At 45.7% G+C, this 25,249-nt stretch overlaps 1 protein-coding gene across 17 annotated transcripts in view; it reads right to left on the bottom strand.

The window, feature by feature from the left end:
- LOC121077102 (H(+)/Cl(-) exchange transporter 5) overlaps positions 1 to 23,760 on the bottom strand; it is a 49,312-nt gene extending 25,552 nt beyond the window's left edge. Inside the window, exons 1-3 of one of the 17 annotated variants that reach the window (XM_040571920.1) lie at positions 23,742 to 23,760; positions 19,835 to 19,911; positions 2,172 to 2,321 (exon numbers count right to left, since the gene is read on the bottom strand). In XM_040571920.1, coding sequence (XP_040427854.1) covers positions 2,172 to 2,321; positions 19,835 to 19,838 — 154 coding nt within the window. In that variant the 5' untranslated portion in view covers positions 19,839 to 19,911; positions 23,742 to 23,760. Of the gene's footprint in view, positions 1 to 2,171; positions 2,322 to 4,105; positions 4,130 to 5,108; positions 6,286 to 19,525; positions 19,912 to 20,048; positions 21,618 to 21,675; positions 22,901 to 23,120; positions 23,384 to 23,420; positions 23,476 to 23,612; positions 23,674 to 23,741 lie in introns of those variants that run through there. The other 16 variants (XM_040571929.1, XM_040571926.1, XM_040571916.1 and 13 more) reach the window with 16 other exon arrangements.
- Positions 23,761 to 25,249: the final 1,489 nt, after the last annotated feature.

The following is a 25,249-nucleotide window of genomic DNA, read 5'->3' as shown; positions in this document are numbered from 1 at the left end:
CCTGCCACCAAGTTTTTTTCAATAGTAGGTGTCACAGGCCTTCAAAATGCACTGAGCAGAGATGGAAAATTCCTACTTAAACAAGGAGGGAAACAACTGAGTACTGTTTCAGACAAGCGGCAAAACATTTTGAGGGGATAAAGAGGGGATGAAGTTTCAGAGCAGAGGAGTTTCAGGCAAACAGCAAAACAAACTCAAGTTGTCTACCACTGCATGTTACATTACCTACCGCTGCTTTGAAACCCCATAGAGTAATTAATTTCCTTACAAAAAGTTAGAGAAATAATTTAGCTCATTCTCTCTAAATATTAAACACAAACACATTTAACTTCAGATAGCTCATACCCAAACAGCTACAGAAAAAGCATCTTGCAAGAGGAGATGCATTAACAACATGCATAAAGTAATTATTTTTATGTATCTAATTCTGCACATAGTAGTAATTAATGTATGTTCAGAAGAACTTCAGTCACAAGTTATTATTTCATGTTATATGTGAGGAATTTTGAAGTGGACTCCCAGACTCACAGGTTGCCGAGAGACGTTGTGGAGTCTCCTTCTCCTGAGATATTCAAAACCCGCCTGGATGCCATCCTGCACAATGTGCTCTAGGTGATCCTGCTCGGCAGGGGGGCTGGACTAGGTGATCTTCAGAGGTCCCTTCCAACCTTGGCCATTCTGTGATATGTCCGTTTCTAAAAGTCATGGACACCACGAGGTCAGGTTGGAGGAGTATACTGCCTGCTACCTGCGACAGCGCGAACCTGTCAGTACTAGCCATCGCCTTTCACATTAGATGGAGTCAGCATAACCCACGAAATAACACGTTCAAGACGTACATCTTTCACACATTCCCTTTGTAGACTTATAGAACTTCATAACCACAAAGTTGCACTTATCACTCAGAACTGATGCAATTGATACAGAAACAGTAATTCTTCTCATGCTTGAGCCTGGAAGCGATGAAAGGGGCCCAGACAAGAAGAAAACCACATAGTACTCACATAGTACTCACAGTATCCCCAGCAGAAGAGCCAGTTCAGCTACTGGCAGGTGACAGGCATTTGAGGAAGTCTCTTCATTTGTACTACCTCAAGATCACACAGTCAAGAATCAAAATAGAAAGATTTATTTTTAGTTTTTACCCTAAGGCAAACAAGGATGGGAGAAAAAGATGACAAAAGGCTTATGGGAAGTCAGAGACTTGCAGTTGGCTGTCCAAAATAAAATATTTTCACTTTTAAACTAATTTATGATAATTCATGGAAGACAAAAACCAGGTATATCTTGCTTATTTAGTGCCAAAGGTCAGCAAAAGAATGCGCATTCATCTCTCCCACATTAATTTCACTAATTCAGGCTCAGATAGAAGTAATAACAGATCCTTTCTTGACAGACAAGAGGTGGCAGGGGAAGCCAAGTGTTTCATACTGCTCAGCATCAAATCCTTTTGCTCTCTTAAACTTTTGAGATTCTCTCCACTTCAGCAAGGCCAAGGACAACCTTTAAAACTGTAGGTAAGGAAGACAGGAAGGGGAGGGGGCAGTCTCTGTTCACATCACAGCCCCCTAGGAATCACTCAGCACTGTCATCTCCACCTTTCACACTGACGATAAAGATACTTCCCTCATAGGGTGCAAGGTCAGCTCTTCCCTACAGCAGCTACTTTTGGAAGTTCTAGAAACTTTTCTAATCGGGAACCTTAAAAACAAAGCGATGAGACAGGATATACTACATTTGATAGTAAGATGACCACACAGATGGCTAAAGAGAACAGTTTTCCTCCCTGCCACTGGAAGCACACAGCCAGCAGCAGGCAGCTCAGACACTAGAGCTAAACAAGCAGCACCTCCCCACCACCACACTGAAGTCAATCACATGCTTCTTGCAATTGCCATTTATTTTAAGGATATTTTCTACTGGTACTGGACACACACCTCCCATCAACCACCTTTAAAAAAGCAGTATCAGATGCCAAGCATGACATGTGAGTGTTCTGCAGAAACCTATTCATGGATATAATGCAGTGCAGAATACTCCAAAATATTTGTATTGGTGCCAAAATGCTAGTCTTTCACACTAGAAAAGTGAGATTCACAGAGCAAATATTTACATTAAATCTTGCCAAAAGACATTATGAAAAAAGAAGTGGAGAGATGCATGAGTATTACCTCCCATCTCTCTGTCGAGTGGTGGGTCATCATCAGCCATGGGGAAGTCCAGAGATGCTCCTGCTATTTCTAGCATATCTTCATCGCTGGTGCTGCTCTGGAAACTTCCTCGTCGATAGCCTTTTTGATCCATGGCCAGAACTTCCAAACCTGAAAAAAGGGAAATTTTTTAGAGCACAAACGTGAAGACTCATTTTCTAAACCAACTGGATGGATGTCTAGTTGGCATTCTGTCCTGAAGTACAGGAGGCACTAATGCACAGTACCAAAGCACACAGCAGACCCTGTCCTGGGACCGTAAGTGCATCCCAGACAGCTTGTGCAGGTGTGCTAACTCTCCAGCTTTGAATGACGGCAGCACATATGACAGATCCAGCATGCAGGAGGAAAAGGCCAACAGCAGCCCCTCCTCCTGCTGCTGGGCTCCACGGCCTGCAAAGCTAGCACGGCAAATAGCTCCTAAACACTGCAGCCTAGGAGCCCAGTATTAGTTTTTTGCAGGATGTGAGCTCCTGACCTTACAGTCAGCGGGATTATGAACCCCTTCCTGTGATGCTCAGTTAAACTGAAAATGGTAGTATATGAAATATGCTTAAAATTGATTTTGAATCACAGCGAGCCAGCTGCCTGACATGAGACAGGTTTAATCAGGGCAATGAGACTGACAAACTATAAGCAAAGAACCACCCCCTGAAAAACTGGAAACAGACACTATTTCAGCTGACCGTAGCCCGTATGTATTGTCACATGTCACTCACCACCAGTTTTCACTCCTGTGAATCAGATGTCAGTGTGATCATTTGGAAAATTAAATGCTATACATACAAAGTCCAACATCCAGTAACAACGCATGAGTTAACACAAGCTTCTGCAACTAGGAACTCAAACCCAAGAGCAGCCTGAATGCCTCAGATGTTTTTCTCTACAGAGAAACAAATATTTCTACAGATATTGGTCTAAAGAGACACTCAAAGCATTTCCTTTTTCTCCAAATACTTGTCTTTGTATGACCCACAAAGACTGCAAATCAATTTATATTTGCTGATCAATACCAGACAGAGCAGTTAAAAATCCACTCTAATGGCAGGTAAAGAACGACTCCGGTCACCACCATGTTAGTTAGACAAGGCATGTGACATCCACTGGTGTATTTTCTAAATAATCTCTGCATGTGCTTCCAACAAGTATACAGTGACATTTGACTTTTTTTTTTTTGACTATTTCACCTCCCACTGTGTCCTTGTATTTGTTACCAGACTGTCACGCAAAACCCATAACAGAGAAAGGAACCTCACAAACACAGCTGGGTGATGTTCTTCAGGTGTGTTGTGCTCACTGACCTACCTGTCCTGACATAGACAAAATTATCAAAACAACCCAAGTTAATATTGACTTTTCACTACCTGAACATGATGCTTCAAAATGCAGTTCACTCATGGAAGCGTGCTATTGAACTTCATAAATAATCCTGATGAAGCGTCCCTAACCTGCTGCCTGCCCTACCCATCCCAAGGAGCTGCCTGGACCAGACCATGACACAAGACCTGTCTCCCCTCCTCTTCCCTAGGATGGTAGGGAAACTAAGAGCACAAACTCTGAACACTTAATCCTAACATAATCTGGAAAAGAAAAAATCAGGTCTTAGCCTCAAAAACAGACCTTGCAACCTGAAAAATGGAGATCTTTTCACCTTAACGAGACGGTAGGCCACGTTCGCTTTTCTCTCGCAAACAGACATATTTTTCAAGAGACTTAGAGAGGAACCAAATATGCAGCTCAGCCTTATTTCAGGAAGGGAAAAAGACAGCATTTGCAAACAGTATGAATTACACAGTCTGCAGAAAGCACTTCCTTTTACAAAAAAGGCACCACACCACCCAAAAATATCTTGGCATTACACAAAGCGACACACTGAGCTCTTTACTGAGCCTTACCCTGTGGAACACAATGTTGCTTAACTTTTAAGCCCTGTTCACTCATTAAACTGATGCAGAACACACAGAGTAAAGAAAGTGCTGAGCGCTTGCTGATGCAAACTCATCAGCTGAATCCTTGCTGATGGGCGTTCAGGAAGGCACGTGAGCTGCTGCACTCTGCCCTGCCACAAACAATGCCTTTAACACATTCTGAAAGCACAAAGACATACCTCGATCAGCAGAAAACCAAAGACTTCAGTTTTTTAAGGATTCAAAGCTATTTGCCAGCTAACAAAACTGAATTTCAAGAGCGTGCTGTGCTGTCCCTCAGACAAGCTGCTCCTAGGAAGCACAGGGCTCCAGTTCCCAGCAGACAAGGCCTGATGCACCCCAGAGGAGAGCCAAGAAACTCTGTGCCTGTGCGTCACAATAGGTATTTTCAAGTAAGACTGTGCAATAGGTGTGAGTAGGTTTAAAAGAGGTCTGTATTCACGTACTCTGTTTGCACTAAAAGCACAAATTTATAGCCTGCTAAAAGCTGAGTCCCTTGTCTGACAAGATGCACAAGTGCCTGTGCTGAAAAGAAGGAATTGGAGTTATGTCAGCTCCCCGTTCCTCCCTCTTTATCTCCAAATTTGTTCTCACCATTTAGAAAACAAAAGCAAAAAGCAAAACACTTTTCAGTCCTAACAGAAACCAGATAACATCTAACATGCAGAAAAAAAGGACACAGAAGATAATTCAATTACGTGTTTCTTTCACAAGTCCTAAAGCAGACCTTAGAGATACAAGTTTAAGCCACCTTCCCACCCCCCCACAAGAATACTCCCTCTAGCCTGGAAAAGCTTCGCTTGCCTGTAAACCATGCACACAAAGACACAATGACTGTTCTCAGGCTTATCTTACGGTTAATTTACAACAATACTTCAGTGGGCAACTGCTGCTTGTTTCCTACCAGATCTCGCAGAACTGCTGGCACAGTTCATGCGCTCTCCAGGACTCCCATGGCAGGCATACGTACCAAAAGGCTCCAGGTGCTCCCAGGGCTTGCGGGCATAAGAAGCCATTCTGCTGGAGATGCTTCCATTAATCTCTTCTACTTTTTTCAGTCTGGCATTTTTTTCCATCTCAATCAGGCAAAGGGAAGCAACGAAATAAACCTGAAGAAGTTGGCTCTGTAACGCCTGGAAGTGACTCTGATGACAGCAACTGCAACCAGGAAGCGAGAGCACCCACTGCCATCCTGGCAGAACAGAACCACCCCTAGTCCAGTGTCAGCTCCATCGCTTGCAGTATACAAATCAACACCAGATACTGCAGAATCCTCTTAGTCCATGCTTCAGCATCACCTCTCACATGCAGTACATCTGCTCCTCTGCTCGCTGGAGTGCCGGTCCTGGCGCTGCCTTGGCACCAGCAGGACTTCCCCGTCCCCTCGCAAGGCACCAGCCCAGAGGTTCAGAACGGCAGCAGCGACCACAAGCCTGCCAGTGCCCGCCTGGCTGCTGCTAAGCCATGCGGGGGGCTTGAAGAAGCTTTTCCAGCATGCAAACCTGCATCTTTCAAAAGTCAGAGCATGCTGAATGTTTCCAAAACACGTTTTCTTCCCTGTCTGATACAAGGCTTGGCTTCAGCTCCACCACCAGCACAAGGACATTATGTGAGAAGAAGAAAGCTTGAAAAAGAGCACGGAGTAAAATTCTGATCAGCTGCCTTCGTGAGTCATTCTTCCTGTGAGGAAGGAGCAAGTTTACCACCTAGCGGCTACTTTAATCTGAAAAACCAAAGCCCAGATCACAAGACTGCTCTTTTTCAGAGATTAGAAAACCAAAGATGAGCTTTGAAGTTCAGGGCACTTTTTCCTCCCCGCTCCCACCCTCGCGTTTCCTCCTGAGCCCCACGTTGTCCCCACAGGATCTCTGCACACAGACAGGCACGTTCCTTTGCACAATGCCAAGATTCAGCCATACACAAATGAAAAACACATGAGAAAGCAATTGTAACTGGAAAAAAAAAAAAGAAATCATGTAATTATGTCAATACTTGTTGTGTCAATACCTGCCTTGGTGCCAGCAGAGCTTTACTACAACATCATCACTCCAGACGCTCACAGTGCTGTAAGGAAAAAAAAAAGGAGGGAAAGCATTTCATGGCGGAAGAGCTTACTCCATGAGAGAAACTTCAGTGCACTGGCAGACTAAGCAAGCTGTTTTAGACTTCCTCATATCACAGTCCATGACACGTAAACCTCATAGTCCCAGGTCCCTACATGCAGGCTGTAAGTGAATTACAAGAGGAAGCGGCCAGCAAGCGCTCCTCGTTAGAAAAATGCTTGGAGGCCTGGGTCAGACGACCCCAAAGTTTAACAGGTACCAAAGCAGCCCTCTCAGCTTGCCCTCGGGTTCACCTTCACGTGGGATGAAGCTGGAGAGCGCACTCTGGGTGCCTTGTGAAAAGACAGAGGAAAGGGGATTTGTTTTTTCTTTCCGATTTTAATGAAAGATCAAAAGGAAACTTTTGATCTTAACAGCGGATTGTGATTTCTTCTTTAACTTCCAAACATCAAAAGACCATGCATACAAAGTCGGAGGCAGTAACTTCAGAAGACCTCTACAAGTGCTTCTCCCATGGTTACCCCGGGTCCAGCCGCCTAAGGGAAGACAACGCCAGGCAATAATTGCAGAACAACAGAGATTACTGCAAACACCTGCTGTAACAGCCGCGGAGGTTTATAGGAAGATTTGAACTAAGCAGCTTTATGCCCTGCCAGTGCCAAAGCAAACACCCCCAGGACAGGGAAAGGAGCTCTGTCGCATGCACTGCGGCAAAAAGCAGAACGCTCTTTGTTGCGGCAGGGCTGCTCTGCAGCACCCTACCCCTCGCAAAGCTCTCAGAGCCCACGGGAGGGATTCTACCACCACAGTACACAGCATAAACGTGCCAAATGCGAGAGGAGCAAACAAGATTTCAGTTCAGATACCAGGGCAGCCTTTGAAAGCGTCATGAAGCGATACACGAAAGGCACATGAAGTGACCAACAGGTGAGCTGAAAACCAACAGGATTTTTTAAGCCACGTTTTGGCTCCCTTCGGGTGCAGAATGTGACGTACAAAAATCTTCAGGGAAAAACACACTGCTCTTTCAATACGTAAACCATGTTATTAGCAACGCCTCAATTTCCCAAGCAGTGCATAAATCATTCAGCAGAAGGGTTTAATGGCTCAGTTAAGATTATCAACGTGCCTTTCGTTATTGCAATTTTAAACATTGACAAATAAATGCTTGTATGACCATATGCTTACATTCTTGCTGTCTGGCCGCCTGTTTCTATTCTGAAGAGCGGACAACCGCTTCTTCCTCAAGCATTAGTACACTTTGCTCACGTGAGGTAGTGAAAGGGCTCTGGGGCTTCTCACAGCCACAGCACAGAGACAAGGCGAGGAGGAGGCTGCCCCTGCCCCTCCTGTGCTCGCTGACAACGCGCGGGGTGGATTTGGCTGGAAGGCTGCAGCTCCACTCCTCCCCTCAAAGCCCCATCGCACGTTTTCCACAACCCTGCTCGGTCGCTCCCTCGGCTGCTGTTCGAACAACGGCAAAGAACTGTTGTACAGCCAGACTGGGCTGAAACACTCAGCTGCTTTAAAGAAGCTGGGAAGTCTCCCAGCACAACCTACATACAAACACTTAGAGGTTTAGCGTTTATATGGGGTTCCTTTGTTTATTTTTAAACATAATCCTACAAGCCCCAAGGAGGTGAGTGGTAAATCACAATAGGATATTCTATGCTACGATCTGACAGTCATAGTGAGATAACGTCGTCACGTTTTACCAGGTAACGCTACACAGAAAACAACACACAAACCCTGCAACATTTCAGGTTTCCTGGACACTTGTGCGAGTTGGGCTGATACACACAGCGTGTTAACAGACTAACTGCCATCCAGGTACGCTTGCTTACTGACAGGCATACAGAGACTTAAACGTGATGTCTTTAAGCCTGCATTACTCTCACCTCATCTTGAATAATTCATCATTTCACTTACGTCACGCAGCTCAGTACACTGGAAAACTCAATTGGAGGCAACCATCAGTCACAGCTGATTTCATCCAGCTCATGAGCAACTATACTTTCCTTCAGAGTAAGACTCACTTCTGGGAGCGTTAACAATCATATATAATTGTCAGATAATCTCCAAAAATCGAGATGTCTCAGTATTCCATTTACTAGATTAAAAATCCCCCACAACTATCCAAAACCGATTAAAAAAATGGCTTACTGCAGTACATGCTTTGCATAAAAGGGATTTTAAATTGAATCGAATTCCTCCTGCTGTACCAGAAATTTGCACAGCTCTTGTCAGAGGCATTCAGAGCAAATCAGAAGAATGAATGGAAGCAGAACATACTGACAGGGTGAGTTTGCAGGAAAGCTTCTTGACTTTGTTCAAGTGAAGAGATCAGGGTTGGATAGTGTGTGCGTGTGTTAGTTTTCATGGAAGAGGAAAACAAGAAGCCAAAGACCTCTCCCGGTGTTTTTCCACATAATAAACCATGAAAACACATAACACCTACAACGCAAGAAGTTTTAACAGATTTCAACTGTTCACGTCCTAGGTCTGAAGAAACCTCTATTTATTTCTAGTGGATCAATGGAGAACACAGTGGTATGTCATGTGAAGATAAACACCTCCTTAGTCAGATCTCAATCAAGGAAGTGCAGAGTTGTCCCACAATCCAACTTTTAAACTAATTCACAAATACTTTTTCCCATCAGTACCTAAAAGGCAAGTATCTTAATAAAGGCATCATAAAACTTTATAAAACTGGTATTTCAAAGAAAAGTTTTCACAATCTTCATAAGCATAAACATTGTGCGTGCTGCTCCCTCCTAATCCCTGGGTATGAGCACATTTGAAAAATAAATAAACCAGGTAGGAACGTGCTTACTGCTATTATTCACCAAGCGCTTGGTAAGAGGAGGATAGGCGCTATGGAAGCATCTGTCTTTCTGATGGGAAAACAAAGACGAAGGATATCCACAAAGTGTCCTACCTTGTTCGTGCCTCTACAGAACATCAGCCAGTTTGACCACCCACTACCACAGAGACTCACAGACCTTACAGGCTCCATAAAAAAAAGGCAAGAGATGGAAAAAAGAAGCACAGGGATGGTAAAATCCACTGCCAAGGGTCATCTCCAGAAACGAAATGCTTCGGGTACATGTTTCTTTCATTACAGCTCTGGGGAAAGTGCATACAACTGGACAAAGTCTGCCATTACACCTTCCAGTACCGATGGGGAAAAAGACATGAAAGAGACAAGGCAGCGCAAACCTCACAGAACAACTCTGTAGTTTTAGCTAAATCATTACCTGCATCACTGCCTCCCTCAGTTGAAACAGGGAAAACACACAGGCCTGGAAGAAGCTGGTTCTGAACTACTTGCATGAAAGGGAACTGTGCATCCAGACGAGCACTGGCGGTAACTCGCTCTGCAGTGTTTCACTAAAAACAGTCTTCCTGGATGATAAAATCACTTCTAGAAGCAGACTGCTGTGTTCATATTCCCCATCCTAAAAAAGCACTTGGAGTTTTGTTTTGTTTTTTTTTAGTGTTTAAAAACACCATGTAAAGGCACTGGGAGCTTCTACACCAGCACAGCTGCTAACCTCAGGTATGACTCAAAGCAAGTGGCAGCTGGGACCAGCAGCTTTGGCCGTGCGATGCTTCCAGGCACACAGATGGAACCAGAGGCATCCCGCTTCCAATCCAAAGCAAGACCAGGGTCAGTCCTCCAAAAATGACTTGGAAAAACAAAACAAAGCATCGTTTCATACAAGTTCAGCTCAGCTGCCACTGGTAACGACAGTAAATCATAACTCATTACTAGTAATATATTTTCTTTACTGCTTCCTCCCAGTTATCTGCTGCATCAATTGGCCTATCCAGGAAACCTCGCTGTCCCTCCCTCTTCCTGTACACTCTCAAGCTCTTTGAAATATTAATCACACTAGGTACAGTTTTAAGGAATTGTGCTATAACGTTGCCAAGTCACATTTAAGTCAGTAAGTCTGTTCAAAATTGAATTGGGATCACTAAACATTAGGCAGCTAAATCACCTCTGGTTACCAGGTCCTGTTCTGACAGGTGGCAAATTCATATTAAAAATTTCATAAGATGCTGTAAGGCAGCAACAGGATAAGCTCTTGTTCAAAGAGGAGTTCTCAGCAAGTTTTTATGAACAAAAGTGAAGACACCACGGGAAGTAAAAGAACTAATCAACACTGGCCACTGATCTGTAAACAATATTCAAGTTTCCTACAAATTCTGCAGGAAACAGGTTTCTAAACAGCCATTGGCAAGGCTGCATTAGGCTCTGTGTGGGTTAGGGAGCTTTCTTGCCTTTAGGGCTTTCCCACCTGGTGTGAATTCAGAAGCAGTTCTACAAGTGCTCGCAGGCTGCAGGTGGATTACGTTTTCAACAGATAGCTTCTTTTCAGTATGTTACATCACCTTGCACCACTTCCTAAAAGCTGAGAAATGGCTCTTCCTAATAATTACTGATAGAGCAAACATAGCTTTGAATCTCCCACCGATACAGCTGTAAACTTCCATTTAAACATTTTTGTTGATCACAGAACCACAGAATTGTAGGGGTTAGGAGGGACCTCCAGAGATCACTGGGTCCAACCCCCCTGCCAAAGCAGGTTCCTTAGAGCAGGCTGCCCAGGTAGGCGTCCAGATGGGCCTTGAATATCTCCAGAGAAGGAGACCCCACAACCTCCCTGGGCAGCCTGTCCCAGTGCTCCCTCACCCTCACCGAGGAGTTCTGTCACATGTCAGGATGGAACTTGCTGTGCTCCATCTTGTGGCCATTGCCCCTTGTCCTGTCCCCACAAACCACTGAAAAGAGGTTGGTCAAATCCCTCCGTCTCCAACACTTAAGGTAGTTATAAATATTAATAAGATCCCCTCTCAGTTGACACTGCCATTTTTTCTAGTTAGCCGTACCTCTGAACTGGGTCCCTGCAGGCTGTGATTGCTACACACACCCATGGATGCAAACAGCCGGAGACGCAGAGCAAGGCAAAGCCTGCCGCACAAGGAGATACCTGAGGAAGGCTGTGAGAAGATGAACACAGGTCGACAGACCCTGACTTCACTCAGAAGTGCTATGCTCTGTTCTCAGAGGGTGGGATTTCTTCCTGTTTCATCCAGAGCAAACCCCTGTGACAGCTCAGATAACCTGCCTATTAGAGATACAGACTGCACCTTAGATTTCACAATACCCACTTCTGTTTCCGAAGTTAAGCGCTGCTTACATCTCCCAGACCGGGCACTTCTGCTTCCAATCCACATGCTCTACATCGCAATCCGCCCAGCTTCTCTGCCAGGAAGTGATTCAGGAGATAAAACCCACAGCAAAGCCAGCCCAGACCCTGGTACACAATTACCATTCACATTTCCAAAAGACTGTTTAATTGGCTGCTGTCTTGTGACACTAACTACGGGCCTGTGACAGCTCCTGGGCCCACGCTAGCTTCCTGTTTTGTCTCCCAGCTTTCTCTAACAGCTTTGCTTTTTCTCCTCTTCTTGCTTCTCTTCCCTATGCTCATTACAGGAAGGCACGAGTGCCCAACAACTCCAAAGACAATAAATTTTCAGGTATCATTCTCCAGGAATGGCACCTCCAGCACAACTTCATATTCCTCAGCTGTCTGGTCAAAAACAAAACAGGTCATGAGCACGTGGGTCCAAATCAAAGCAGCCTGACCAGCAGATTTACTGTGATCACAGACCTTTCAGTGCTCTTCTCCAGGAACTCCTGTTTTTGTAGGATGCTTCGTTGTATAGAAACACAACAAATGCCAAGATGCAAATCAGACTGCCTTGTTTTCACTGGGTTGTTTTTTTTTTTCCTTCTAAGCTTTTTATAATCTCCATTTTCATTTTAAAGCCACAAGCTAAACAAATCTGTAGGAATGCAACGGCATAGTCTTACACACGTGCTCGAAGGTTAACACAGTAAAAAAGACGAGGATCACCACATACTTCTCCATCGGCATGGCTATCCTGTACCTTTCTTATTTTCAACATAACCATGGCCCCTTGCATGAGCAAAACAGTTTGCAATTCTGCGCGCACACCATGAGCATGCTGCCCTTCCTGCTGCAGAACCTACTGCAGGGTAGGGTTTTGTCAAGATATGGCTCAGAACACTGTCTTCTGATTTCTGTGTGCTCTTTTAACTGTAACATGTCACAGACGAATACAAGATGAAGTTTCAGCCTTCAAATTCGAGATAAAATCTTCCATTTTCCAGCAGAGAGACCACCACCCATCCTTTCCCCTATACTCTTATGGGGATACAAGGGGCTGCTAATGCCAAAGGTAAAGCCTGGGTCACCACAAACAAGAAAAAACCCATGCTTCTGCTGAATTGTGGGAGACGCTGAATCTTTAAGACTATCCCATTTCAGAGAACAAATTAAGCATTTAAAGGTTTTCCCCACCAAGATTAGACAACTGACAGATCAACTCTGCATGAAATTCGGGAGGCCAAATCTGGCCAATATGAGAAAGTCGAGAGAAGGGGCATTTTGAGGCTTGAAAGCAGATTTTTGCGTTTAAAAAAAAATATGCTTCTCTCTCATGTAAAATTACAAGCAGGCCTGAAAAGTCCCTCTTCAAGTACCAAGTGCCTTTAGGAAAGGCAACACGTTTAACTCACATTAAAGTTTGTGAGTGTACACGTTGCAGTGCTGGGCAGTGACCAACACACGTGTATCGCTTACACTTCGCTGCGTAACGTTAGAGCCTTTCCCTTCGATGCTGCTTGCCATTTGCTCATTTGTCCTAAGTCCCAGGACGAAGAGAGTTCCAAGGGTTTCTGCTGGGCTCTTCTAAAGGGAAACCACCAGTTACTCTGGAGCAGGGCTGGGCAGCGTGTGAGAATAACTTCTAGTTCCAGACAGTCCATCTTTGCACAATTTTCTTTCCTAGGACAGATTTTCTTGCCTGAAGATGCAGAAAACCATCCTTTGCTTGCATCTGGAAGGACAGTCTGTTGTGATCCCACTTCAAACCTACCGGTGGACGTTTTACATCCACCTAGCAGTAAGGATGCCCTTGCTTTCTCTGACTAAAGGAGGTGGTGTAAAGCAAAGCGAAGAGAGGATAAATTAATTGGTGTTCCTTTAGACATCCCCAGGAAGGTACACGCTAAACATTAGCAAGTGACCTGTACGGGTATTTGTGAAAAGAAGTTCTTTAAGGGAGCGACCAGAGGAAAAAGCTTCTGGTTTCCAAGAAAACGAGTTACAGGTCTTCACACATCTTTGTGCCCTTCAGTTGAATGAGATGTGACCCAAAAGTCTTCCTCATATGTTTATGAAACACCATGCGTTCCTGTAAACAGGTCACCCTAAATTTACAGGCAGTCTGTAACTGCTATGCAGCAGACTGTTGGGGGGGGCACACACACACCCTTTTTTTTGGTAAAGATTTCTGTATTTTCTAGACCAAATTCAGTTACTTACAACAGTTTCCATACTGAAACACGGCATCGACAGCTTCTCTGCCACTACTGCCCTCTTTGGAAATCCAGGACGTTGGAAGGGGTAAACTATCAGATGTCTGTGTAGCAGCATCAACCAAGCTACAGTCTTGCTTTTAAAACATAACTGTGTAGCTAAGTGATGATTAAAAAGTATCTACAGGCCATCCTCAAGTTCGCAAACCTTCAAGAACATGCAATCAGATTTCCTTGGATTTATCTAGCCTTCCCAATGCAAATCAGAAGAGCGTGATCCTAAAATGACGCAGCCAGACTAAGCACACGTTTTTCATCACAACGACTGCTGCAGCATTAAGATCAGACATGCTTTTCATCCTGAAAACATCAAAATCTTGGATAATGACTCTGAAGTCACCTCCTGCCAAAATCTCTAGTTTAACTGGATCACAACCAAAGCTGTCCTCGCAGCCAAATCCTTTACTAAGAGAGCTCGAGGAAGCAGAACCACCCTACAGGCCTGTTTTCATTAGCGAGGTAGGCTTCTTCCCCTTTCCTCGACAACTATTTCCAACGTAAGAGCGCCATAGCACTGTGCTGAAGTAGCTACAGCCAAATTTCACACTTAGGAAAAGTAGAGGTGAGCCAAGGGGTCCAAGATCCGTGGCACTGAATGCATTCGCACGCCTGAAGGCTGCGGCACCTCCCTCCATCCTCTCCCCCCAAGCACCAGGAGGCGCCAGCCCCTACGGTCAGTCCAGCATTCACCTTTCAGTCCAGCGCAGTGCGCTAAGTTTGAGCTTGTAGCTGGGTGTGCTCTAGCGTGCACCCATGGGTGCCAGGGCTTGTGGCAGCTCTAAAAGGCACGTCCCTGTCGGTCAACTCAGCTTTAGCCTGTATTAAATTACCATCTACCGTTCAACCACAGCAGCCTCAGCCCCTTACGCCTCAGCTTCTCTGTGCCACGCACCACGCAAGACCATTCTATACCACAAAAACCCACGATGTGCCAGGCAGCAGCATTTTTAAATACCGGTCCTCTCCTGTTTACACGAGTAGGGTAAAAAAATCAGTTAATTTATTAAAGACGCAGATAAATTTTTACTTCCTGACTAAAAGAAGTTACTGGAGCCACACACCCAATGCTTTGTAAATTCACTTTTCAGGTTAAACACAAACCTCCTCATAGTCACACTACTGGTACCATAATCACTAGTTGTGCAACCAACATGACGACAGAGGATCTTTTCTTCTGAGTATGTGACTTACAACAGTGTAATCATCCCATTATTTCCGTATCCGTTGCATTTAGTTATTTTACTGGAATTCAAAAAGGACAAGAATTTGATGTTACGGAGCTGAAGTCTTCCAGATCTGATGAAGACAGCTGATGCTCAAAACTTTGTCAGACAAAAAAGCCAAATAACCACTGATAAAATATTATCTCTGCTTAAAACACCACCTTTTAAAATTATTTTTAAGGACCATCGTGGTTACAATGGTACGATTTGAACAAAAATTTCCAATTACGTTCTATAGTCCACTTTTGTTTCAAGCTTGCATAAAGGTTCAGCTGGAAAACAGTCATTCCATACTTCTGTTAAGCAATGAGTAGTGCATTTCTTCCAGCAGCGTACCTTTATCTTTTACGTTGGCTTTTATGAGACATTTCACAGCACACCCTTAAATTCAAACAGCACAAAGTGGTGTCAAGTAAGATGTATTCTGGGGAGACTGCTTTTCTCTTTGCTTGACAATATAGAAAAAGCTCGAATTACTGAAATATAAACTACAACAGACTTAAGAGGGAATTTTCAGAGGCACAAAGAAAACATAAAGCACCCAATTTGCACAAAATTCTCATTGAGAAAACAATACTTAACTTCCCTTTGCAATTGTAAGCAGGTCATAGGAGGAGAACCAGAACACTGAAGAGAACTACTGCTAAATTTCCCTAGGGAGGTTGTGGTTAATGATTCAAAGAAATGTTATCAAATTGCACTGAAAATTGTACCTGGCACATACTGAATACTATTAAGTAGCCAAGCCCTGAGTGTTGTATACACAAGTTACCTTCCAAGCATCTCCCTCTCCATGAAATACACCTGAGCTTCTCCGCGCACACCATGCCACTGATTTTATACATTTTTCTCAAAGCAATGGATCTCATTCTGCTTGTAGACACTTCCTCAGACTATTTGATCCAAACTATACGCACTTTTTTCTTTTGTAGTCGCTAGATGTCTAGCAAATTGTAATTCTACAGTTTTGAAACCCATTTCACTGAACCAGAACAAGCTGGCGCACAAACGACAGGGTAGCCAAAGGCTAACTCACTGACTCAAATATTTAAGCAGCTGTCAGGACTCACCAAATTTCTACAGGCATTTCAGTCCCCTGCAAAACAAGAATGCACATTCAACAGTTCCCTTTCCACTCTCCAGCAACAGAAGGCAGCTGCCAGGTAGTGTAAGGAGATAGAACATTTCAGCGTACAAACATTTTGTAGCTACCCAGAACTCCAGCTCCCTCAAAATATGAAGAGATTGCCACATCCCCTTTGAGAAAAGTTATATTTCTCTAAAGAGTAAAGCAGCTAAGGACACAGAAGTAGGCAGCCTAACCCTCTACTCGATTTCCAGCAAGTTTCTCAGGAAGCCCATTTATTTAGCAGTCTAACGTTTTCTAGAACCAGGCTGGTGATGGAATACTTTCCTTACCCACAATAGATAGCACAGTCAACACAAGGGTTTCTGATCTTCATGTAATCTTTGCTGAATACCTTCCATGTTGTTTGCTACAAGATGTCCTGGAAAATGTAAATGCACATACATTTCACCAGTTACCATTCAATTTATTGTTATAAAGCACTTTAGAGAACATGGACACTACACAAATACACAAAGGACTTGCCCTGTATGGATATGGTTCTTTTGAACCATATCTTCTCCTTCTCAAAGGATAGCATAAATGGATTGCCACTCACCACTGCAGTTATACCTTCTTATTTAAAGCATTTTTTAAAGTGATATTGTAGCATGTGTTATTAAAAAAGGCAACTTTATGTATCCTCTGTAGATCTTAGGACTAGTAGATAGTACTATAATTTCTTGAGAATTTTCTGCTTAAATAAAAAGCCCACGAAGAAGCAAGAGGACTATTAAGACAGAAATAACAGAATGAATGAAGGAACGTACGAACTCCTTTCTCTTCAGCTGCCTCCCCACCTCAATCCCTCACAGGTTGCCTCTATCCAACCAAAATGCTTATTTGGGTATCCTCGTCACCCATAACTGTTTTACCCATACGTGCCTACGGCGTTCTCCTTCTGAAAAAATACAAACATATCCAGTACACAAACAAATCAAAAGTTCAATTAATTGCCTGAGTTCAGTTGAAAAAGAGCCATACAGAGACACAGGCAGCTTCCATGGAAGACAGCTCTGTGCTGGAGAACTACGGGAGATTTTGCCCTACTCTGCAGCTAGGTCTTCTCCAGATAACAACAGGGTGCTGCAAAAGCCACCTTCTCTGCAGACAGCCTCTTCGCTGTTGAGGAAATCCTTGATGGTTTCACATGGTTAAGCATGCAGGGACAGGCATCTTGCAAGACTCAGCTATACAGAAAAACAACAACTATGAGATAATACCACCAGTGTCACCACAACAAGCCCTCAAATAATAGTTAAGGTCTTTTCACACCACTTCACAGTATCCAAACATTTGCCTGAAACTGCAAGTACTAAACAAACTTTGGCAGCTTAAACAGTAACGGGCATACAAAGCTACAGAATTCTAAATCACGTGCTTTACTTACAGCTTCTCATCATCACAGTTACCTTAACCATTGCGTCTAGTCTGTACCAGGCAGCAGGCTCCCCAAGGGCCCTGTGGAAGCTCACTCATCTGTTTCGCCTCTGAATGCTGTTCAAACTACATTTAGGAGATGGGTGGTCTCCGTGTACTTCCATTCTCAAGGGACTCATTCAGAAAGTGATCTTCCAAAACCAGGGTTTGCAGTACTTCAGAAACAAGTACAAATGAAACTATGCTGCATAATCAAAAGAGTAAGCTGTTATATCAGCATGAATAATTAAAAACATGATGGAAAATATATATAAATATTCAAACTCACACACCTGATGTCAAGTTTTGCAGTCAGGGACTGCGACCTGAATTCAAAGTCATGGACAAACCAGCTGGATTAGTTTAGGGCCAGCCTGATGGCAACATCAGCCAGCCTCAGTTCTTTCCCTGTTAGCACTCAGTTTGGAATGCAGCCTGCAAGCACAGCCTAAGAGGCAGCTCCTTACACCATTAGACTTCATCCACTTCTATTTTTCCAGAACACCTGAATGAAGCTGTCCACAAAGGCCATGAAAGTGAAGGCCTAGGTACACTGGGCGTTTGTCATGTCCTATGGATTAGCTGTATCCCTATATAAAAATTGTAAAGATGATGAATTTGAGGGGGCAGGTTTGCCATCTTTCACCAGTGACTGTATACCACTTGATACAGGTGTTGCCTTCCTACAACTCCAGCAACAACGATGGAGCAAGAAAATTAGGGAACACATCAGAAGGAAAGAGATAATACACGTGTTGGGGCTGAGGGGCACAGGGGGGATACAGGGCAAAAGTGCAGAAGAAACAGGTCAGCCTTAAGTACCCACAGAGCTGAAGAAAGCACCTAGATCAGAGGGGAGAATGCCACCACCAAAGCACAGACACATTCTTGAAATTAGACAGTCATTTACAAAACCATTCTGAGGTCAATAAATATATCACCTGCACTTAAAATTCCTATGCCAACCTATACTGTAGTAGTACAAGCCTACCTGATGTGAAAGGTGTTTCCAAGCTCCCTAAGAGCAGGTGACCCTCCACAAGAACAAAGCCACCTGCCACTGCCCCACTGCAGAGCTGCTGCCTGGCTCAGGGACACAGCGCTGAGCGCCCTCCTGCTGCCCCACACAACGCCTGGTGCAGGCAGAGCTCCCTGGTAGCTTGAGTTCGTGACTCTCAAAATCCACAGAAAGACTGCAGGAAATTTGCTATTACGTTTTCAAGTGTGTATGGTATATGAAGAGCGGAGAAGGTGCAATGCAACTATATAAAAAACAAAACAAAAAACACGTTTGGTGTCAGATGTTCCTCACAATCCATTTCAGCTTTTGGAGTTAACAGAGAACAATAGTTTTCCACAAAATCCTGGACACACCAAAATAAAACCAAAAAACAAACAAAAAAACACCACCACCAAAACAAACAAAAAATACCAACTAAAAAAAGATAAGTCCAAAGCTCAAATATATTTTAGTGCAACCTATTTTAAGGTCTTATACCAAAAAACGTCACCTATCACCATGCAGAGGACAGGAGACTATTTTAGAGAGGGGCGGTTCAGCAGGCAGTTCTGGCAGCCAAGAAATTGATTAGCCTGCTGCATCACAATTAAAAATAATTATCTATTTCATATCACTGTTGTTCAAATGGTATTTAAACAACAACAACAAAAGTCCTGTAGTTTTCAAGTTCTTCTGTGAAGAAATGGAAAAAAAAAGTCACAGTGAAATATTCCAGCCGCGTATCCCTGCCGCCAGCCACGCACCAGCAGTCGCAGTCCAGTCCCACGTCCCTGCTCCGTCTGCTAGGTCAGGAGACCAGTTTGGCTAATAGCAGAACTGAACACGAAACATCTTGAAAATTAGGAAATTCTGCTATTAGCATTTTACAAACACCTGCTTTGCACAAGTACGAAAAATTAAATACTTTATTTCATTCCGCTTACAAAGAAATTTGAGGAACAAGTTTCAAGATTAATGAAGGCTTTAAAACTTTGACAAACTAAAGCTAACAACATCCAGAAGCTGGTTACACGTATTGTATTAAAAGACTGCCAAATTCTGGCTGACAGATTTCTCACCCTGTCTATTCCTGGACGCCTCCTCAGACAGGATTTTGCTTCAAGCACCCAAACAAATCAAGAGGGAAGCCACCTGCGATCATTTGCTCTTCCAGCAGAATCAGAAAAAAAATGAAAAGAGGGTGTTCTTCTCTAGTGCTAAGCAGCACTCTGTTCTCGGACTACAGACCACTGTCCTCTGTAAATATCTGCTGGGAAGTCCACATCACAGCAAGCTGTTTAGTCCAACAATCACTCCAAGTTTTCCATTCTGAGCATCAGCATACATCCCCAGGAGAGGTGAACCGAAATTAGGAGAGGAACATTTACCCATCAAACAGCTTCAGTGTCTTCTCCCAAGGCTCAGTTACTCCTTCCTTCACTCTGATGCTTCTTGGAACCGTAAGCTGGAAAAGAAAAAGTAACTTGCTCAGGCAAGTAGACACAGGTGGGACACCCAGCCTTTACTAGATGATGAACTGTCAGCAGTAAGTGTCAGTTCTATGATTCAGAGCTACGCAGTAGTAAAAGGGAAGGCTCCTACCGAAGTTGTGCCAATTCTCATTAAGGGCATCACTGCACTCGCAAAGGGAATTGATGAATTTTCCCATTTCGTATTTCTCCTAGTTTCCTCCTGTCAGCTTTGTCAAGAGCTCCTGCTTCTCACCTCCATTTCTAGCACTGGCGCAGTACGGACCAGAGAAGACCAATTTAATGTTAGCTGACATAAGCATTAAGCCCGTACTGGAAAGAGAGGTCACACGGTGGGGCAGGTAAATCGACAGACTTAAAAATCAGCTTTTAGCTTTTAACTATATTTTGAAAACTTCGTATGTTTGAACCTGGAGCACAATGTGACAATGAAAGAGACAATTTTCATTTCCAGTAGCAGTTTCTAAAATGTTTATAGGAGTTCAGCAGATAACACTGTTTTCCCAAGGAGTAAGGAGTACAGACTCCCAAAACACGTTCCTTACAAACTGACGAGATTCACATTTCTTCTGGAAAGAACCCAAGCCTGAGCAATGGACTGGATATAAAGCCTGACCTAGCAGATGGCTAAACACTGCTGAGGGAAGTCATTCTCACGCTATTTTAGTTTAAACCTGCCTTTCCACCTTACTATTGAGAATGAAGTTTTAGACTGATGCAGCCCAATGAGAGGTTCAGCACCAAGAAAACACAGTGGAGGAGAGGAGGGAGGGAAGTATCCCTCCTTCATCCCACCCAACACAGGCAGCGAGCTAGAACTACGATGCTTTGGATCCTTCCCCTCCACAGCCTACCCCAACGTCTCACGTGACTGAGCACTTCAGAGCAAAGAACAGCGGGACCTCGATACTGACTGCAGGCTGGCAAAAGGCCGGCGTGGACCATGCTGCGTGCCCTTAGCAAATGCAGCAGGATCCTCCAGCTGCTTAGGCACTGCTGCCAGGTGCCCTGATCCCAGGGCGCTAGCTCCTCCTCCCTGCTGACACCTACCCTACGCTTCAGGTCACCTGTGACAAGCACTAGCCTGAAGGATTCCTACATCACCATCACTGCTAAGACCAGCACTTTACATAACACATGCCCTTTTGAGCTTACCTTGAGCAGTTTTATTTCTTAGCAGATAAAAAAAAAAAGCAAGAAAACAACAGCCTAGCAATCTTCCTCCAACTCCCTCTCCTCCACATAATGAGATAAAATTTCAGTCACACTGCTCTGAGAGAACTATTACCAACATGCCTGGCTAATCATCACGAACACATCCTCATTATTTATTAGCTGTTCACTCCCATTGTTGGTGACAAGACTGGCAATCTTGCCTCCCATGTGAACCACTTCACCTTGTCAAAACAGAGTAAGAAGATACAGCACACGGTTACACGCTTAGCTCTGAGCAATCCTCACCGAGTCTCAAATACATCTTTTGAGACTCACACGGCTCTGCCTCGCTGGAAAGACACTGCAGGAGACTTTGGCTTTATTGGATGCTTGGAGAGGCATCTCTGCCACAGAGCACCAGTTTGCAGGGAGGGTTTTCCTGCACTGCACAGCTGACAACACTTCTAGAGGGAAGTGCATCTATTCGCAGATCGCAGCCTGCCACTTCCAAAAACCACTGCTGCAAGGTGCAAACTACTGTAGTCACAAAATACCACCGTTCCTCCAGCAGCATACTGGCTTACCTACAGTTTCCTATGGCAGTCGTTTAGCCAGAGGAAGAAAACAAGCAGCCATCCTTCATTCGCTTCAGGGCCACGCGCAACCCACCACAAAGGCCACCCAGAGCCAGCCGCGCTGCCATGAGCTCAGGCAGGCTAGCCGAGCTCTCCCTGATCCCCAGCAGAAAGCTGCAGACCTCGACTGTAACTGCCACCGGAACCAGGCAGGGGTAATTTCTGCAACCATTTCCAACATACCAGGAGTATCACCAGAAAGATGAGGCTACAGCTGCCTGAATGCCCATCAGCTGGGCTGCTACAGCAGGTGGCATGCAGCCACTTAGACCACACCAACCAGGAGGCGAATCTACACCATGCCCACTCCTATGGCTTTTCACAGCAATGTGTTACCTACTGATGCAAAGATATTCATACCAAGCAGCTTAAAGTCCACACTGCCATCCTCAGTATGATGGGAATGCAGACACAGCAAAACACAGACTGCTGTCTTCAAGCTGCACTACATTTGCAAGCCTTTTCAACCATTAGAAAGGACAGAAACACAAGGTCCTCAGTAGCGCCATCAGCTTCCTCCAGTGTTCAAACCCACACTCCAGTTCTTCCACCAACAACCAAAGAGCTTTGGGAGCCAGCTAAAAGTTTTGAGAGTAATCTTCAAGGATTGGTATGTTAAAACCCATAATTCTTCTGCACAACTGCCAAAATGATCATAAGAAAGACACAGGAGGAAAAAAAAAAAGCCAGCTCGAAGAATATTCCTATTCCTAGGACCAATGTCCTAGAGGACAATAAACAAAGCCACAGCCTAATCTTTAGGAAGCATTATAAATCCTTTCTTGTTAAAGCCCTCCAGCAAAACTAGTGCAATAATAGTTCTCATTTCACAGGACCACAGAATATCTGAGCTGGAAGGGACCCACAAGGATCATGAAGTCCAACTCCTGGGTCCCCAAAGGGCCACCCCAAAATCAGACCCTATGTCTGAGAGCATTGTCCAAACACTTCTTGAACTCCGGCAGGCTTGGTGCCATGACCACTGCCCTGGGCAGCTGTCCCAGTGCCCGACCACCCTCTGGGTGCAGAACCTTTCCCTAACACCCAGCCTGACCCTCCCCTGTCCCAGCTCCATGCCGTTCCCTCGGGTCCTGTCGCTGTCCCCAGAGAGCAGAGCTCAGCACCTGCCCCTCCGCTCCCCTCGTGAGGGAGCTGCAGGCCGCCATGAGGCCTCCCCTCAGCCTGCTCTGCTCTGGGCTGAACAGACCCAGGGACCTCAGCCGCTCCTCATACATTTTGCCCTCCAGACCCTTCACCATCTTACCATCAATTTCCTCACTTCACCTCTGAAAAACCAATCCACCAAAGCCACAAACAACAAGGGCACAACTCCCTGCATGCCGCAGCTAGCCCACCGCAGCTCCAAGGCCTTCCCTGCCATCAGCGCATCGCACCTGACACACCATGCCCGGTCTCACGACGGACACGACGCAACGGCCTCCAGCAGCCGCCCGGTGCCTGGCGGGGAGCAGGGGACACGGGTCCTGCCTCCCGGTAGGAAATGGGGGAACCATAACAGCCCCCCACACCACCGGGCGCTACTGCTGCCCTGACAGCTACCGCGCTGCACAACCCAGCCCGGGTGTTGTCCGACGACCTCCCTGAGATTTTTCCCGTGCTCGGCTCCAGGAGAAAGGCCCTTTCAGTTTAAAAGAATAAAGAGGATTTTGAAACACTTAAAGTTAAGGCAGAACCTAGCTTCATCTCCCGGTCGCCACCACAGGGCCCGACGCCATCCTGCCCCCCAGCCGCCGGCCGGCCTGCGGCAGGCCCAGCCCCTGCCTGCACCCACGGGGGGACGCGGGGCTGGGGCAGCCCCGGAGCGCGCCGCCGCCGCCCTGCCCCGTCCCCATCCCGCAGGCAGCGCCGCGACCCCCGCCCCTCACCTCCGCTCCGCCGAGCCCCGCCCCGGCCCCGGCCCCGCTCCGCTCCACCGCCCCCCGGCCCGCCCTGCCCGTTCCGGTCCCGCCCGTTCCGGCCCCATGCGCGGCGCCATCTTGGGCCGGGGCCGGCACCTCGCGGGCTGGCGCCTCTTGTTCGTAAAACTTGTCAGAACTCCCCAGAAATAAGCCTCCGTTCTGCCCCCCCCGCACTTCCCAGTGAGAGGGAGCAGGGACAAGCACATTTAAAGGAGTCTGGGGGACACGGAGGAGCTTCTTGACTTGAAGACCTAGGCTAGCACCTTCCTACAGCTAGAGAATACATCCTTATAAATGCTGGGTCCGTGTTACAGTATATTTATAGATGCCATGGTTTGGATTTAGGAGCAAAATAATGCTGGTAACGCGCTGATGTTTTAGTTGTTTCCCCACTCAGGGAGGGGGAAGTGAATGAACATCTCTGTGGCACTTAGCTGCCTGCTGAGTTAAACCTCCCCCTATCAACGCACTAAATATTTACATAAGATTTTAGCGCTTTCTGTGCTCAGAGGGCCCTCAGACCACTTGTGCCTTGGCACCAGCTCCCTAAGCTTGGTGGCTCTCAGTATTTCTTTTGGTGTCAGGTCACCATTGCGGCCCCATCGGGAACAGGATCCAGCCTGTGCTCTGCACCCAGCAGCACGTCTGCGCCCAGGAGTAACCCAGACAGCCAAGGCAGCAGGGATGTAGAACAGGGATAACCCAGCATGGCACAGATGACTTTTCTCTGCCTCAGTTTCCCAAAAGCTGAGGAAGAGGAAGAGAATGACAAAGTCATGAACGTTGGGAAAGTGTTTTGAGATGCCTGGAAGAAACAAACTGAAGGCATGCAATGTACTGCTGCAGTGACAGCAGCCTGGATCAGAATCACCAGAGGCACTGGTTTGGGAAACAGCCTCTCTGCTAACACCCTGCCAATGGGCAAGTGTTAGACACCTCTGGAGCAGAGCAGCAGCAGCACAGAGCTGGCAGCTCCCATGCTCCTGGGGGGCTCCAGGGAAGGCTCCGTCTCCTGTCACTCCCCCTTGCTCCTGTCTCCAAAGGGAACAAGCCTGGAGGAGAAAAGACAATTTTAATGAGCTGATATAGTTGGGTTTTAGGACTGTTGCTTTTTGAGGCAGTGACTTGTGTCTCAGACTGGGATGTCAGATGCTCTGCTGTCCACTCTGGTGGAATGCTCTGCAGCTTTCATGAGTGCTGTCACACAGGACGTCCTACATCCAGCAAACCTCTGCTTCCTCCTTCCTTTTAGGCATCGGAACAGGCTCCCCACACAAGGGGTCACAGCACCAAGCCTGCCAGACTTCAAGAATTGTTTGGACAACGCTCTAAGAAATATGGTCTGATTTTTGGGTGGCCCTGTGAGGAGCCAGAAGCTGGACTTGATGATCTTCGTGCAGGTTTTACAGACATTCCCCCCCAGCCCCTCACACTCACCCTCGGTGTGGTGGCATCCTTAACACCACCAAGCTCTTTGGAGCAGCAGCTGGGGGGGATTAAGTGTCGTGCACCCAGCACCTGGTACAAATCATTTCCAGGCAGAGTCCCCGGGTTCTCGTGTGATACAGATTTTAAACAGCCTTCCCCTATTGCAGCCGGCTACC

Source organism: Cygnus olor, chromosome 13 (genome assembly GCF_009769625.2).
Source record: "Cygnus olor isolate bCygOlo1 chromosome 13, bCygOlo1.pri.v2, whole genome shotgun sequence".
Lineage (NCBI taxonomy): Eukaryota > Metazoa > Chordata > Aves > Anseriformes > Anatidae > Cygnus > Cygnus olor.
This window is presented reverse-complemented; position numbering and strand designations above follow the sequence as displayed.